This window comes from Typopeltis vanoorti, chromosome 3 (genome assembly GCF_054136105.1).
Source record: "Typopeltis vanoorti isolate ZY-2024b chromosome 3, IOZ_Tvanoo_1.0, whole genome shotgun sequence".
In the NCBI taxonomy this organism is placed as follows: Eukaryota; Metazoa; Arthropoda; class Arachnida; order Uropygi; family Thelyphonidae; genus Typopeltis; species Typopeltis vanoorti.
The window spans coordinates 119,847,922-119,866,455 of record NC_143551.1 but is presented as its reverse complement, the minus strand read 5'-3'; the positions used below and the strand labels follow the sequence as shown (position 1 = coordinate 119,866,455).

The window sequence follows — 18,534 nt, the reverse complement described above, 5'->3', positions numbered from 1 at the left end:
CATGTCCATTAGAAGGTGTGATAATCCCTCATGCTGAAGAGAGCACTTAATCAGATTATCTCAGGCTCATAGCTATGACTCAGTTACCCATAACAAGAAATGCAGTTCCTTGATCTATGCTGGGTAACTGAATTTTAGTTATATTGGATAAATTAAAAATACAGAAATTATTTTTATTTTCTCTTTTTATTGTACAATACAATTTTAATGCCTGGACAAAATAAAGATCCTTGCCTAATTTCTTCACTTAAATATTGCGTTACCTTCCAGAACCAATTTAATTTTTAATTTTTTTGCTAATTTTTTCTAATCGCTTACTCCACAAAACATTTTCTTTGTTCTTGAAGAAATTAATTCATGATAATTATTTGAAATATTATTTAAAAAAACTGGATGCCAACGTTGGAGATTATGTTATATTTTTGTTCAAAATCATGATTCGAAGAATACTTCACAGATTTCCTGAAGGACCTGCTTGAGCGACTTTGCTTTATACAGAATAATGAAATTCTTTAAACATATCACTAAATTTTTTTCTTTATATTGTAATCTACTGTTCTTTCCACTTTCACCTTCTTGGTTTCCATGTATAATTGGTCATTACAAAATAAAATTAACAGTTATGATCTAAATTGATATGTATATATTTTCTGCTAGTTCAGATATTATGCTCCAATTTTATAATAAGCAATACTTTTGGTTATATATATACAAATTACAAAGTTTTGTATTAAAAATTTCCACTACAAAAGTTCGACAGAATCAGCAATATTATTGTCATATTTCTTTTTCTCATGTGTGAGGAAAACGATAAAATGCCACTCTTGTAATTGTATCAGATGTTATAATGGCAAAAATAGTAAGAAAAAAAAAATTCATTTGTACTTTCTTTTCAAAACACAAAGAGAGAACATTGTAAATTCACCCAATGAAAAAGAAAATACTCCATAATTTTCTTGTGTTATCTGATTTTTTTCTTGTAGTACAAAGAAGAAATCAGTGCGCATAAGATAGTAGAATACAAAAGGGCAAAAATCTGTAGATTGATTACATTATAGCTGATAGAGAATTCATGCCAGAAAAATTATTTATGTAAGAGCTCTAACGTCAGCAGATATAACGACATTTTCTTCTAGTTTAGATACGTGGCATTGTTGAAGTAGCTAAACCTTTGCTACTATTTACACTAAAATGAATGGGCATGTTCCCCAAGTGATTTACGTTCATAACAGTTGTCTTGCGAACGATTTATAAAATAAATTCTCTGAAATATCTGCAAATTGAATAAGTCTTCAATATAACCTTCCTTCCCTCCCCAAAAAATAAGATTATGTGAAGTATATGCTCCTTTTCTTTAAAAATAATTCAAGTCCTCTTTTTCAAGATAATTATATGAAATAATTTATACTTTTTCGATAATAAAAATGAAACTGATCATTATAAATTAAGAACTTATTTCAGCATAAATACTGTATCAGCCTGTAAAAGAAATGTCTGTATTTTTTTCTATGTTAGGATGTTTCCTAATCAACAATTGAAAATGAAACGCGACATTCTTGATGTATCTCGCACTATACCTTGAGGCACTTTAGTGTCCCTTCTAGCTAAGCGTTCTCAATTTTCTTCCTCAATAGCACTGAGAGTAATCTAAGCCTTTACCTTTCCCTCCAGCTAAGAGGATTACTACAAGTATTTCTAAGACGTAGATTACTTCAGAAATAGCAACAGAAGCATAAGTAGAAGTAAAAATATTTAGATTATTTTAAGAAAAAGAAACTAAAATAATACTACTGAACTTTTTTTGTGTGTGGTATAAACATATATAAACAATTATAAACATATAAACATATAAACAATTTTATGTGGTGAAAATATAGCATAGTATTTCTAAAATTTCAAATCATTTCAGCAGACAGTAGAACAGCTGGTTTTAGATTGCAAAGAAATAGTACAGAATTAGAAGCTTCAGGGTACAACAATATTATTGTCTTATTTCTTTTGTCAAAACGGTAAAATGAAGTAATAGATTTTGAATACTGTCTGGAAACGTTTTCAAACCTGTAGAAATTTAGAGTGGTAGAGTGGTTATGTAATTGAATTCCAGGAGAGGATAAGGATGGGGGGGGGGTAAGCATTAGCAAATCTTCAAAATGAGCATGAATTTTGAATTATTCTGTATATGATAGCCTTCATATTATATTTTCAACATATTTACGGTGGTTACGCACTGGATATTATAGAAATGGGCATCCTACAAAAAAAAAAAAAAAGGCGAAGAATTCCTGCTAAAACATTATTGGATATAAATTTTCAATACTAAAAAGATTCACAATCAGAAACCGAGTTATGCAATATAACATCATTTGTTGTTCATAAAACACAACAAAAAAAAAAATTCATTTCTAGAACTGAAATGTCATAATCCATATAACGGTATTTTGCCAGGAAAGAAAGCAAAAGGTCATATTTATTTCAATAAATATTATTTAAAAATATAAATATGTGACATAATATGTTCAATGCAAACATCTGAAAATTCGCAAAAAAAGTTGTTTCTATATTGGAACAACCAGTGCAACTGTTCCGTTGCAGTGATTTGAAGAATAAATTTATAATATAGCAAATTTGGTACTATTAAATAGATTCATTACCAAGGCTGATCGATGGTCATTTCAGGATTGATTATTTTCGCACATGTGAAATTCGTTTCAATTTTTGGGAAGAAACACAACAAATAATTTTAGAGGCAAAAAAGTCAAATATTTTAGGACAGTAAAGAAAATTCCAAGTAAAACAGTGTGTGTAAAGACAGGTGACACAAACTGTTAGTCAGACACTAACAGTTAATCCAGGAATCACGAATGGTTTTAAATAGCCGTAAAGGGATTAACGGCGGAGGGAGGTAATGGCATGATGAAAGGTACAAAGCCGATGAAGTTTTGATCCATGCAGAATGCTATGGTGGGATGGATATTTCATCCACCTCAGCCGGTAGGAAGGTTAACTTGTATATTAACGATATAGGTGAAGATTTGGATGGAGATATTCAGTTGTTTGCAGATGATGCAAAGTTGGGACAAACCATGAAGAGTAGTGAAGATGTCATGGTCTTACAAGAAGATTTGAATAAATTGAGTGATTGGGCACGGAAATGGGGATGCGAGTTTAATATTGCAAAATGTAAGGTTTTAAAATTTGGAAAACAAAGATGGGATATAGTAGAGGAAATAAGAGATCTGGGGGTGATAGTGGATAAGGATCTAAAATTTAGGGGACACTTAGCCAGAATTGTGAAGACAACAAAAAGACTTCTGCGAAGGACTGACGTGTAGAAGTAGGGAGATTCTTGTTCTGTTGTATAAGGCTTTGATTAGGCCACACATGGACTATTGTGCCCAGATTCGGTCACTGGGGTTTCAGAAGGATGAAGAGATGTTGGAAAGGGACCAAAGGTGATTGACTAAAGAAGTTTCTGACCTTTTTCGTGCAGAGTTGTAAATGATTGGAATGCCTTGCCTCAGAGTGTGGTGTCTGCAAGGAGTTTGAATGTGTTCACGGCATGGTATGATGAGCTGTGTGTGTGATAAAAGGACCTCCCAGATGAGTCTTTGACTCCATGAGGTCTTGGGGTAATAATAATAATACGATAAATAGCCAAGAGGCTATTTTTCAGGCAGTATAAATTAAGTTAAGGGGATAATAAATCCCTCATTATTCAATAGATGTCGATCGCTGAGTTTCGTATCAGGCTTTACAATAATGAGGGATTTATTATCCCCTTAACTTAATTTATGCCGCTGGAAAAAATAGTCTCTTGGCTCTTTATCGTAGTAATAATAATAATATATGGGTACATCCTTCTGGCAATTCGTTAGTAGAGGTATAGGTAAGTTCGGTTCACTTAAACCTTGGTATTCAAGGTCTACCTACTCACTGATCAGACCTCAATAAAGGTCAAAACCGGTCTGGGTAGTGATCTCTCCTTATAATGTAAAACAGTAATACATCTCCTAGGAGCTGCATTTTACATTATGAGAAAATAATAAGGATAGTGACGGAACTTGCCCCACCTTTGCAACGAGTTGCCCTAGTGTTGTACCACCCAGGTGATGACTTGTGCTTGGACTCGCCGATAGTTCTTCGGCATGAAACTCTTAGATTTCAATCTCTGAGTTTCGTATCCGGCTTTAAAATAATGAGAGATTTATTATCCCCTTAACTTAATAATAATAATAAGAAGAATAATTTAGTAGTGCACAAAGACAGATGCAACAAGTGACGCAATCTCTTAAAAAATATAAGAATTAGTAGTAAGGAAAGATATTATTGTGTTTATTCTTGACAATACTGGTATTTAAGTTTGTGCTATTCAAATTGACAATTTGTTAGGATTTTACAATCTAAGTTTTGTCTCCATGGAATTTAGGATTGGGATTTAGCTGACCAAATTGTATTCTTATTGGTTAAACCAAAATAAAAAATGATGGTACAACATGACAAAATTTCATGCCGGCTGCGGTGTCGCCCGGTTAAACAAGGCCCCCGTTGTTTTCGCCAGGGAACCAGTGCAAACAGCGAAAAGTCAGCTACTGGAACAAATCTGAAAACAAACCCAAACTCAACATCACCAGAGTTAAAGATCGGTACTATCAACATAAGAAGCCTGAATGGCAAAGAAATGGAGCTAGCTGAGGAATTAGATAAGTACCAGATCGAAATAATAGGGGTGACTGAAACAAAAAAGACCAAAACTGGTGAGATCTTTCTGAGCAATAAATACAAAATGTTATATTCAGGCAATGACAATCAAGAAAAAGAAGGAGTAGCCATAGTATTCAACACAAAATACGAGGCTAATCTTCTTGAATGGCAGTCAGTCTCAAGTAGAGTAATGTGGGCAAATATGAGAATGGGGAACTGGACAATGAGACTTATTTGTGCCTATGGTCCCACAGAAGGTTCTACTAAGGTAGAAGTGGAGGAATTTTTTGAGGCTTTAGAAAAAGCAACTGACACAATGAAAAAGGAAAAGTTGGTCCTTGTTGGGGATCTAAATAGTAGAGTAGGAAATGATTGTGAGACATACAAAAATATTTTGGGAAAATTTGGAGAAAAGAGCAAAGCTAATAATAATGGCAAATATCTGTTGGATTTCTGCTCAGGACATGGACTGGTTATTACTAACACCATGTTCCAACATAAAAATGTGCACAAATTCACATGGAGAGAAGAGGCTAGGAATAAGAAAAGTCTCATTGACTATGTTATTGTTGATAGTGATGTTTTCTCTCTGGTGCAGGACACCAGAGTGTACAGAGGATTTGAAATTGGAAGTGATCACTATTTAGTCTTGAGCAGGATAAAATTGAATTTCATATTGAAAAGAATAACATGTAAGAAAGTTTTAAAGCGAATAAAAGTTGAGCAGCTCTCAGATGTGAACTGTAGACTAAAATACAGAAATATTATTGAAAATAAAATGAAAGAGTTTGAGAACAGGAATCAAACCTTGGAGATTCACTGGCAAACTCTGAAGGAAACATTGATTGATTCTGCCAGAGAGGCATGTGGTGAGGTTGTGTGCAAGGATAAAAAAATCAGAACTCCTGGTGGACACAGGAAGTTAAGGAGGCAGTGAAGGAAAAGAAGAAAGCATATCAAAAGTTCCTGGCAAATAAGTCAGCTTTTACTCTTACAGAATACAGAGACAAATGTAAGAAAGCTAAACAGTGTGTAAAACTAGCTAAACAAGTCATGGGAGGACTTTGGCAAGAATATAGAAAATAAATATCAAGAAGGTGGCAAAATATTCTGGAGGTTGTTGAAGAAGCTTAGGAATGGAGGAAAGAGTGCTGTAAAAGGAATTAGAGATGATAAAGGTGAAATGAAAACAGGAGAAAAAGATATCCTTGAAGTATGGAGTAATTACTTTGAAAAACTGCTAAATGAAACAAGCAGTGATGACAGCACAGTGATAAGAAACACTGACCAGGCATGCAGTCAGGAATACATATCCATACTTGAAGTAGAAAAAGCCATCAAAGGCTTGAAATGTGGAAAGGCAGCAGGAGTAGATGATATTCGACCAGAAATGCTGAAGTATGGTGGTATAAGAGTCTTACAGTGGCTGCACTGCATAGTTCAGAAAGCCTGGACAGAGGGACGAATTCCCGATGATTGGAGTAGAGCTCTCATAGTACCCATATATAAAAAGGGAAATAAAACTGAATGTGAGAATTACAGAGGTATTTCCCTACTGAGTGTTCCTGGCAAGATCTATGCAAGTATACTTGAGAAACGGTTGAGAAGAATTGTGGAAGAAAAGCTTGGTGAAGAACAAGCTGGATTCAGGCCAAATAGAGGCTGTCAGGATCAGATCTTCACTTTACGACAAATAGTCGAGAAAGCATGGGAATATAACAAAGATCTGTATTTAAGTTTTGTCGATTTGGAAAAGGCATATGACAAGGTGCCAAATGAGAAGCTATTCAATACGCTGCAGTTATATGGTGTCAATGGGGCTTTATATCAAGCAATACTTAGTCTTTATTTGAGTTGTGAGTCAGCAGTTAGAATTGAAGGAAGTACAGGAAGATGGTTTAATGTTAAATCTGGTGTGAGACAAGGATGTACATTATCCCCTCTGTTATTCATTATCTATATGGATCACATTATGAAGGAATGTGGTATTAAACCTGATATCAAAATTGGAGATGTTAATGTCAGCTCTTTGCTTTATGCGGATGATGTTATACTTCTAAATAAATCCACTACAAGTCTGCAAGATTCTCTGACTAAATTGAATAGCTGTTGTAATAAATATGGTATGAAGGTCAGCAATAAAAAGACAAAGACAATGAAAATAGGCAGAATCATTGAAAATGTCAACTGTGTTGTGAATGGAGAACCTGTGGTACAAGTAAAACATTTCAGCTACTTAGGCACAATTTTTACTGAAGATGGTAAACTAAATATAGAAATAGACAACAGAATCAGCAAAGCTGGTATCGTGGGAAGTCAATTGAATAAATTCATATGGAATAAGAAAGAAATTAGTCGGAACACTAAATTAGCTGTATACAAGACTGTGTTCAAACCAATTTTAACTTATGGATCTGAGAGCTGGGTCAGAAGTAAAACACTTGACCAAAGACTAGAGACCACAGATATGAGAGTCCTGAGAAAGATTAGAGGCGTGAACAGATGGCATCAATGGCAATATCATATTAAAAATGAGGATATTAGGAAAGAACTTGACATTGTCAGCATCCAGGAATGCGTTAGCAGAGCTAATCTCAGATGGTATGGTCACTTAAATAGAATGGGAGAGGAAAGATTAGCAAAACAAGTGTTCTCTGCCAGGTTGGCAGGAAAACGACCCAGAGGAAGACCAAGATATAGGTGGATTGATACGGTACAAAGTGCCTTAGACGATAGAAATATAAGATCTGATAATGTTGGAGTCTTGACAAGTAACAGACTGATTTGGAGGAAAATTGTAGATAGGAAGTTAGTAATGATGTAATTTTTTCATGTAGTACTGTCATATCCTGTACACCCCTTGAGGGTACAAAGCAGGAATTTGATGATGATGATGATGATGATGATGAGTTTTGTCTCCAATGTAGTAATTATATTCATCATCATTGCAGTTGCCAGTTTTATTAACAGTCCTACTTGCGTGCAGTCCATGTACAATGAACTGCACACAAGTAGGACTAACTGACCTAACCTAGTTGAAGATTTTGTAGCTTGCTGTGCATGCAGTGTGTATACATCCTGATGTTTAAGAATGTGACAGTTGCAAAACGGGAATATATATGTGTGCATGAAATGCAGGCAGCAGGAGGCATTGGGAAACATGAGTGTCTCGATCTTCAGATTAAGCAATGGCATATATATCACCACCATCATCAAATTCCTACATGAAAAATTTACATCATTACTAACTTCCTATCTACAATTTTCCTCCAAATCAGTCTGTTACTTGTCAAGACTCCAACATTATCAGATCTTATATTTCTATCTTCTAATACACTTTGTACTGTATCAATCCACCTACATCTTGGTTTTCCTCTAGATCATTTTCCTGCAAACCTGAAGAGAACACTTGTTTTGCTAATCTTTCCTCTGTTTAAGTGACCATATCACCTGAGATTAGCTCTGCTAATGCATTCCTGGATGCTGACAATGTCAAGTTCTTTCCTAATATCCTCGTTTTTAATATGATATTGCCAAAGTTCACACCTCTAATCTTTCTCAGGACTCTCATATCTGCTGTCTCTAGTCTTTGGTCAAGTGTTTTACTTCTGACCCAGCTTCCAGATCCATAAGTTAAAACTGGTTTGAACACTGTCTTGTACACAGCTAATTTAGTGTTCTGACTATTTTTCTCTTCTTCCATATGAATTTATTCAATTGACTTCCTACCATACCAGCTTTGTTGATTCTGTTGTCTATTTCTATATTTAATTTACCATTTTCACTAAAAATCATGCCTAAGTAGCTGAAATGTTTTACTTGTTCCACAGGTGCTCCGTTCACAACGCAGTTGATATTTTCGACAATTCTGCTTATTTTCATTGTCTGTCTTTTATTGCTAATCTTCATACTATACCTATTACAACAGTTATTCAATTAAGTCAGGGAATCTTCAGACTTGTAGCAGATTTATTTAGAAGTTTAACATCATCCACATAAAGCAAAGAGCTGACATTAACATCTCCAGTTTTGATATCATGTTTAATACCACTTTCCTTCATAATGTGATCCATATAGATAATGGATAACAGGAATAGCAGAGGGGATAATGTACATCCTTGTCTCACACCAGATTTAACATTAAACCGTCTTCCTTACTTTCTTCAGTTCTAACTGCTGACTTACAACTCAAATAAAGACTAAATATTGCTTGATATAATGCCCCATTGACACCATATAACTGTAACATTTCGAATAGCTTCTCTCTTATGCCTTTTCCAGATCGACAAAACTTAAATACAGATCTTTGTTATCCCATGATTTCTATACTATTTGTTGTCAAGTGAAGATCTGATCTTGACAGCCTCTATTTGACCTGAATCCAGCTTGTTCTTCAGCAAGCTTTTCTTCCACAATTCTTCTCAACTGTTTCTCAAGTACACTTGCATAAATCTTACCAGGAACACTCAGTAGGGATATACCTCTGTAATTCTCACATTCAGTTTTATTTCCCTTTTTATATAGGTACTATGAGATCTCAACTCCAATCATCAGGAATTCATCCCTCTGTCCAGGCCTTTTGAAATATGCAGTGCGGCCACTGTACGACTTTTATACCACCATATTTCAGCATTTCTGGTGAATATCATCTACTCCTGCTGTCTTTCCACATTTCAAGCATTTGATGGCTTTTTCTACTTCAAGTATAGATATGTATTCCTGACTGTATACCTGTTGAGTGTTGTTTACCACTGTGCTATCACTGCTTGTTTCATTTAGCAATTTTTCAAAGTAATTACTCCATACTTCAAGGATATCTTTTTTCTTCCATTTTCATGTCACCTTTATCATCTCTAACTCCTTTTACAATACTCTTTTCTCCATTTCTAAGCTTCTTCAACAACCTCCAGACTATTTTGCCACCGTCTTGATATTTATTTTCTATGTTCTTGCCAAAGTCCTCCCATGACTTTTGTTTAGCTAGTTTTACACAGTGCTTAGCTTTCTTACATTTGTCTCTGTATTCTCTAAGAGTACAAGCTGACTTATTTGCCAGGAACTTTTGATATGCTTTCTTTCTTTCCTTCACTGCCTCTTTAACTTCCTGTGTCCAACATGGAGTTCTGATTTTTCTATCCTTGCATACAACCTCACCACATATCTCACTGGCTGAGTCAAGCAGGGTTTTCTTCAAGGCTTGCCACTGAATCTACCAATGTTTGGTTCCTGTTCTCAAACTGTTCACATCTGAGAGCTTCTCAACTTCTATTCTCTTTAAAACTTTCTTACATGTTATTCTTTTCAATATGAAATTCAAATTTATCCTGCTCAAGACTAACTGGTGATCACTTCCAATTTCAAATCCTCTGTACACTCTGGTGTCCTGCACCAGTGGGAAAACATTACTATCAACAATAACATAGTCAATGAGACTTTTCTTATTCCTTGCCACTTCTCTCCATGTGAATTTGTGCACATTATTATGTTGGAACATTGTGTTAGTAATAACCAGTCCATGTCCTGAGCAGAAATCCAACAAATATTTGCCATTATTATTAGCTTTGCTCTTTTCTCAAAATTTTCCCAAAATATTTTTGTATGTCTTATAATCATCTCCTGCTCTGCTATTTAGATCCCTAACAAAGACTAACTTTTTATTTTTCATTGTGTCAGTTGCTTTCTCTGAAGCTTCATAAAAGTCCTCCACTTCTACCTTAGTAGAACCTTCTGTGGGACCACAGGCACAAATAAGTCTCATTGTCCAGTTCCCCATTCTCATATTTGTCCACATCACTCTACTTGAGACTGCCTGCCATTCAAGAAGATTAGCCTCGTATTTTGTGTTGAATACTCTGGCTACTCCTTCTTTTCCTTGATTGTCATTGTCTGAATATAACATTTTGTATTTATTGCTCAGAAAGATCTCACCAGTTTTTGTCTTTTTTGTTTCAGTCACCCAAAACTAGCTATTGTGTCGATCTAGTGCTTATCTAATCCTCAGGTAGCTCCATTTCTTTGCCATTCAGGCTTCTTATGTTGATAATACTGATCTTTAACTCTGGTGATGTTGAGTTGGGGTGTGTTTTCAGATTTAAAAATCTGAAATTGCAGATATAATGTTTAGGAAATGGATGATTTTCAGTTTGTAGGTTACAGTAGTCTGATTGAGGAGGGAGAGAATGTTAAAGAATTACATATAGATTTAGTATTGGATAGTTTCACAGATAGTTTGTCTGATGGCCATGATTGTGTGTTTGTGTGAATGGCAAATGAAAGCAGAATGTATGGAGAAAGAAACAAAACTGCTAAGAAAGGAGATGAAAGGAATTAAGACTCAGCTGAGAATGGTGAATGAAGATCTTGGGAGGATGGAGAGGTTATCTAGTATGAGAGTAAGTGTAAGAGAACAGCATCAAAGAGAAAGGGAGAGAAAAAGGCAAGGGAATGGTAGTTTCTTCTCTTCCAGTGTCTCTCTTCTCCTTTGGAGGAGAGAGAGAGAGAGAGAGAGACACTGGAAGAGAAGAAACTGCAGAAAGATGAGAAAATGTGGAAACAAGGGATAGAGAGGTGAGAGGGAAGTGAGATTATGATGAAAGGATCTATTCAGAGTGTCATGTATGTAAATTCAATGGTTTGGGGCATGCAGAGTAGAGTGCCACAGGACGTGCTTACCAGGTGAAATAACAGAGAGTGTGGCAATGGCAGCGAAGAGAGGTTAAAGTGTGGAGGAGATGATAATAAATTGGTTGGGACAAATGACCTGAAGAGCAGTGTGAATTATGTATCACGAGATTTGAGGTTGATGTTATACATAATGCACCAGAAATGTGTCTGAGGAAAGATAGCGAGTGTGTTGTCCCTGTAAGATAATGTGAAATGAGGAGAAGAGCAGTTGTTGTATCGTTTCTTCTTATTCACACTTATTTTAAACCTTTGTTGCTTTATCTCCGTAATACACTATCGGGTAGCACGTGGTACTTCTGAGGGACAATGGAATTTCCTCAAGATCGAGGCAGTACCAGAGTATCAGAGTGTCTAAGATTTACCTCTCGTAAAACGCCAAGAAATTTATTTCTTTCGCTGCGCCACTTAGCGCTATTAGATCATTAAACATTAACAACCAAGAGGTAATCTCTGGACAGTACTCAATGATACCTATCAACTCTGCAGACGTGGCCAAAATATACCCTTTTCAAATATCCCTTTTAATATCCCGCATAGGTTCGCATTAATATTTTATAAGCGGTGCATCGGATTCCAGAAATTACAGAAACTCTTTGTTAGAATCAAAAGCAAGGTTTATTATCCTCAAAAGTTGATACACATAATAACACTAAATCAAATCCCATCTTAAGGGAGTTTCAGACAAGATATATAAAATTCAAACACTACTATTACACTTATAAAATATTATACAGTAGCTTCCTAAAGTAAGAATTATATTAACCTTCGCTAATGCATTAATCATGTACTATTATCACAATCAATCTAAGACTCCGCAGCTCTGTCAGACTACACAAGATAACATTCATATCTTTCACAATCTCTTAATATTATGCCAATTCTTTACTCTAAACATATCCTTGATTTCACTCAATATAATGGCGAACTTCAACACAACGACAGATAATAAACATAAATTTAATATCCTTCTAAAGTTCTAGCAATACAACCTTATCCTATATCATTAAAGTTCCCTTTTATAACATATTAACGTGGCACAAATCTTTCATTCATATTCAGTGAAACACAAATAAAGTCTACTTATTTTCCTTTATGGCTCTTTATGGCATCATAAGCTCACAGGAAACTGGCCTTCCGTGGACAGCTGAACATTTCCGCAGAGATACTGTCGCCGAAACCCGCGACTGCCGGTACCGGGCACTGGCACCCTTCCTTGCCATGAGAGGGGAACAACAGCAGAGATCCAAGAGAAAAAAAGCCTTGTTACAGGATCACATGACCCTTATATTACCCTCCTTTTTCTCGGCGTTTCTCGCCCCTTTCGATGTCCAGTGAACTACTACCTCATGGCGTCCATCGTCTCTGCCGCTAATCGCACGTACACTGACGTCATTGTTTACTCGGGACGATCCGCTCTCTCACGTTACAACTCCATAACCTTTGGACTTGACTCTCCCCCCCCCCCAACTGTTGAATATGTGCTTACATTCATAATTCTTTTATACATATTTTATAATGCTCTGCTAATGTTTTATACCTTCAATATCAATTTAATCACATTCATGAACAGCACAAAATACCCTTCCATTAAAGAACTCACTTGATTTATATATGCATAATACTTATTCTACACTTAGAGGCAATTTATTGTATTTATCTCATTCTTTTGTTTGGAAAAGCATGTTAAACTGTGATAAGATAGGAATACATAAATTTCCACTCTATCACAATATAACACAGTGATGATGAATGAGATAGCAGCTAGAATGCTATCTCATTCATTATCAGTGCTCTTCTCCTCATTTCACATTAGGAAAACAGCGGTGATGATGAATGGGATTGATAGCTAGAAGTCATCTCATTCATCATCACTGCTGATGAAGAATGAGATGACAGCTAGAATGTGCAGGAAAAGGGATCTGGAGTATGTGGATGTGCAGAGTACGTTTGGTGGACAGAAGGGAGCTGTATGCAAGAGATGGATTGCATTTGAATGTAGAAGAGCACAGGCATTTGGAGGAACTGATATTTTCTGGGCAAGTGTGTGTCATGACAGGAAAACTAGAATTGCACAGGTGGGATGTTGCAGAGATGGCTTGCCATTCTTTCCTTTAAAAAAAGTAAAATTTGGTATAAAGAAATCTTTAATCTCTTTTGCTGTGAAAGTCCACAGTTGGGTACTGACAACAATACTTGTTTCACAATTTTTGAAAGTTCTAAGGATACCCTAACAGGAGGGTTCTTGCTTGGAGAATTGCATATGGCTGCCTTCCAGTCAACACCATCCAATGGAGGTATTTCAATATCGGAGAACCAATCTGTGCCATCCCAATTAAAAACAGTAGAACATGCATTCTACAGCTGCCCTCTTGCCCTGCATATTTGGAACAGATTATGGAATGTATTGGGCATTCCATTAGTTACAACAGAACAGGTAATATCCACCATCTATAAGCAATGGGAAGAGAATTTTGATTTTTATAATTAATGAATTAAAACACCATTTATGGAAGGTTAGAAAGAAACACGGATTTGAAAACCAGCAATATGACAACAAAATGCTTTATAATATTGTATTGTGTAAATTTTATTTTTCAGTCAGACAATTTTTGTATTTAGAAAGAAGCATTCTAGGAGATATCAAATTTATGAGTAGATAGTGTAGACTACCCACATTATGCAATATTCACCACAGAGAGATAAAATTCTGTCTTCTTGCTAAGAGAAATTTTTTAAATAGTTCGATCTTCATTATTCAATGTGGTCCTTTAGTCAATTGCAGGGATGACTGGAGAGAAATCCCAGGCAGAGAAGGCCAATTCGAGGCAGTTATAACTCAGATGGGGCTAACTACCTGGGTATCAATCATCCTTGAGGTTTAGTTTCAATTAGTCTTTTATTTGTTCATCTATATGAGATTGGTGAAAAAGGAAAACTGATAGCCTTTGGCTGTATGATGATATAAAAGAGCTGAGGCCTTTACTCTATCTCTCATGCTATCTATCTTTCTTTTCTTTCTCCTAACACTATCAGGCTCTCTTGAACCTCTATACTAACTACTTTAGGCATATGATGAGCAACCCTTTACTTTTTCACCTCAATAAAGGTAGAAACCAGTCTAGGTAGTGGATCTTCCCATAAAGCATAGCATTATACATGTCTGTAAGGATATGTGCTTTGTATTATGGGATACTTAGGCAATTGATGTGAAGTCAGCCTCTATATATGAGATGCCCTGTCATGAAGTTACTTCATGTGCAAACTTTGTTTACACTTGGATAAAGGATGAAACACCAAGCAAATAGTTTCTTGTCACCTTTAATTTATGTGATGTTACAGTAAACCAGTAAGCAGAACAGTTTCATTTTCAATATGCAATAAAAATTAAAAAGCAACAATTATGCACTTACTTTATTTTGTTCTGTCAGTGTTCGAATTCGAAACCTGTACTTGATCCCTGAATTCAAATGAATATTTACATAATTTCCATATGTGTGCCCATCTCCAACAATAAATCGATATGTTGTTTCTTCGGGTAAATCTTTGGGATCCAGTTCAGCAGCAATATAATATGACAGATTGTTCTTGAGAGCATAATGGTAATTAGTAAGTCTCTTTTCATCTATGTCATTGGTATTTCTTGCATCTTCTACTATCAGTTGATATTTGCTGCAAGTTTTTCATACCATAAAAATTATTTCAAATATCTTTTGTTAGCATATTTATAAATTAGAAAGCTCTACTTAATCTTCTTAAACAAATAAAAAATTAATGTTAGACTTTTAAAAACTATTGTTTTAAAGCATACTTTAAGTTGACAGAAAACAAAAGATGTACAGAAATATTTTTTTACTAATGCATTTAGTGTGTTAATGGCTGGTGATTAGAAAGTAACAGAAAATTAATGTTTTTAATTTAATTATTAATACTATGTTAATTTCAGACAGTTTCTTGTTTTTTGTAAGCATGTGACAGAGTGTACTGTTTGGCTGTTAAGAAAATGCTATGTTCTTTATATTATACTATATTGTCGACATGGAACCAATGCATAATAGAATAACAGTGATCAAGACATCACTGTTAGGTGAATTTAATATGAGAAATTTTGGTCAGCACTGTGCGAATGTAATGAAATGCATGTAATCATGAAAGTTATTCACATAAAGTGAAGAATTTGTGTGAGAAAAGTGAGACTTGTGATAAAATTATGTCAGCAGTGTTTTCTAAGTGAGTTCTATATGTATAAGATGAGTAAAAAAATCACAGCACAGGATAGAACATTGACAAAAAGGGAAGTGTTTGAATTCGAAATCACTATAACTAGTCACAGTAGTTTATATTGTCTCTAGGCATGGTGCTGATGTTTTGTATGCCAAAGTCAGCATGCCTCCCACTGTTTATAAAGCCAAGTTTATGAATTTTGTGAAGAAAACAGCGTCTGATGTCATTATTACTGAATACCAGTCATATTTTCTAAATTAAAAAACTGTAACCTGAAGTGTGTTAACCAAAGTTTTCCAAAAATTCAAAAGAGTGAAATTCCTGGCATACACATTTAATCTGAGCAAGCAGCTAAAAAAGATGTGGCTGAATGAGAAAACATGAAAAGAGTATCTTCCTATTACAAATGAAAATGCAGCCTATTTAGTACCTTGGACTGGGAATAATGCCAGATAGCTGGCATTTTGTAATTTATTTATTTATTTTTATATCAACCCTACACATGAGAGGTCACAGGTCTTGGGCATGGACAGCAGGGTCTTTTTCACCAGTTTATCTGGGGTTTTTCATCCCGGAAGCAGGCAAACCGGTCCCGTGAACACACACACACAGATTACAGCCTAGAATACTGACCCAGCCATAGGTCTGATTCATCAGCTATGCTGGTTCCAAGCCTGGATAAAATTTGAGGGGGGGGGGGACTGAGATGGTGCTGCACCTTCCCGTAAAGGGGACTCATGGCCATTGTATCATCATGCAATAATTAATTAATTAATGAAAGGTCACAAAATTTGGAACACAAAAGTATCACACCTGGGCAAGTGGCTAACGAGAAAGAAGGACCCTTTCGTTTGTGTGTTTTCCTAAACAGCTGGAAGCTGAAGTCTCCAGTGAAAACAGTATAAGGAAGGCCATTCCAAAGAATACATGCATGGAATGAAAGAGAAGGCCTAGAAGTAGTTTAGGCAATTCTGAACCAAAGCCATACGTGGATGGTGACCAACAATCACTGATATCCTCACATGCTTAGAAGAACGTGGAGGAATACCTATGAACATACCTTGTAGAAAAGACATAATGCAGAAACTAAACACTCATGAGAATTGATCAAAGTGAGTCTCAGAGAGAGAGAGAGAGAAGTCATCTAGACTGCCATTTCTGAATAGCATCAAGCATTATTAGGAAAGTGTTTTGATACATCACCTTAAATTCAAGAAGAGTATGACAATAACAGATGAGTCTTGGATTCACATAATGTGAGGAGCTGTATAAGACATATGTTTATTATCTATTATCTTATAGATAATAATATTTATCTATGATATCAGCTAGATGAATTGTCATTAATTTTAGATTATGTATGTTTAGCTACAAGGTATTACATGTATTTCCAGCATGTGCGTGCGTGCGTGTGTGTGTGTGTGTGTGTGTGTGTGTGTGTGTGTGTGTGTGTGTGTGTGTGTGTGTGTGTGTGTGTGTGTGTGTGTGTGTGTTGGGGGGGGGGCTCACATATATGAACTACATTGTCTGTTAAGGCCAAGTTAGCAATTTTGAGAACCCATTATAAAAACAAATCGCAATGTTTTGAATAGCCATTTTTATCAAATATACATGGATCTGCATATTCTTGTTTTTACTTTTTAAAACTCTATAGACATCTATTTATTTATTTTTTGTAATTCAAACAGATTTGGCTCTGTAACTGTATGGGATGTGTATTTATTGGTATGAAGTGATTTTTACTCAACAAATCTGCTAAAGTTAAGGCACATTCTTCCTAAATTACCTTGTATATATTTTAATGTATCACATTAAAATATAAATATATACACACATAAAGGAACACAATAAAAGAGACAATATTAAATACATACAGAATATCAGAACTGCTGTTAATGAAGAGGAGGACTGGCACAGTGGAATTAGTGCTTTCATCTTTGAGGATTTTTATTTCAGGAGGTTCCCTAAGTTCTGTAATACAAATATACATCATATGAATATATTCAGAATTTAAAAAAAAAAAAGATATTTATAGGATATAGCAAGTTTTACTAAATATTTAACCAAGAATGCATTGCCTGAGACAGTGGTGAGAGTGTAAATGGTGAATTATTTAATAAGTGGTATGAAAGATTTTTGTTGTATCAGGCAGACCTCCCATGATGAGTCATTGCTCAATGGGATACAGAATAATAACTTTTATTGTTAATTTTTATGTAATGGGTTTTTGGATAATGCCATACACATTACATTCAAGCAATAAAAAAGTAAACATTCTCATTCTTTTCAAGCAAAATGCATACTCTGAGAGATACATAATTTATTTTCTTTTTTTGAGATGACTAATAAACATGTAACAAATATTTCTAGTATAAAATGCATTATTATTTTATTACTTTTACATAATCAGCAACTGAAGAATGCAATCCAGAAATGTAAATAAAAGTTAGAGTTGAAATTGCAAGAAACAAAAAAATTCTCCTGATGAAATCGCATGAAACAAAAAAATTCTCCTGATGAAATTAATACTGTGTAACAGCAATTTAAATTTAGAGTTTAGAGTATGCATGGTTAAATGCTATATATGGTCTATACTGCTGTACAATACAGAAACTTGGACCTTGAAGACAACATCAATAAAAAAACTTGAAGCCTTTGAGATGTGGTTATAGAGATGAATAATATTAAAAATCCCATGGACAGCAAAAACATCCAATCAAGAAGTACTGGAACAAATGGGGAAATCACATGAACTTTTAGATAGCATAAAAAGAAGGAAAACTGCATATATTGGTCTCCTACTTTATAATGAAAAATATAAGATACTTAAATTGATTATAAAAGGGAAGATAAATGGAAGAAGAGGACAAAGAAGAAAATCTTGGCTGGTAAACATCAGACAGTGGACTGGCATGAGCTCTGAGGGAC

At 35.0% G+C, this 18,534-nt stretch overlaps 1 protein-coding gene across 1 annotated transcript in view; it reads right to left on the bottom strand.

Moving 5' to 3' along the window:
• LOC150108517 (receptor-type tyrosine-protein phosphatase mu-like) overlaps positions 1-18,534 on the bottom strand; it is a 1,155,664-nt gene that overhangs the window by 393,421 nt on the left and 743,709 nt on the right. Inside the window, exons 26-27 of the mRNA XM_090415942.1 lie at positions 17,481-17,577; positions 14,796-15,054 (exon numbers count right to left, since the gene is read on the bottom strand). Coding sequence (XP_090272068.1) covers positions 14,796-15,054; positions 17,481-17,577 — 356 coding nt within the window. The remainder of the gene's footprint in view (positions 1-14,795; positions 15,055-17,480; positions 17,578-18,534) is intronic.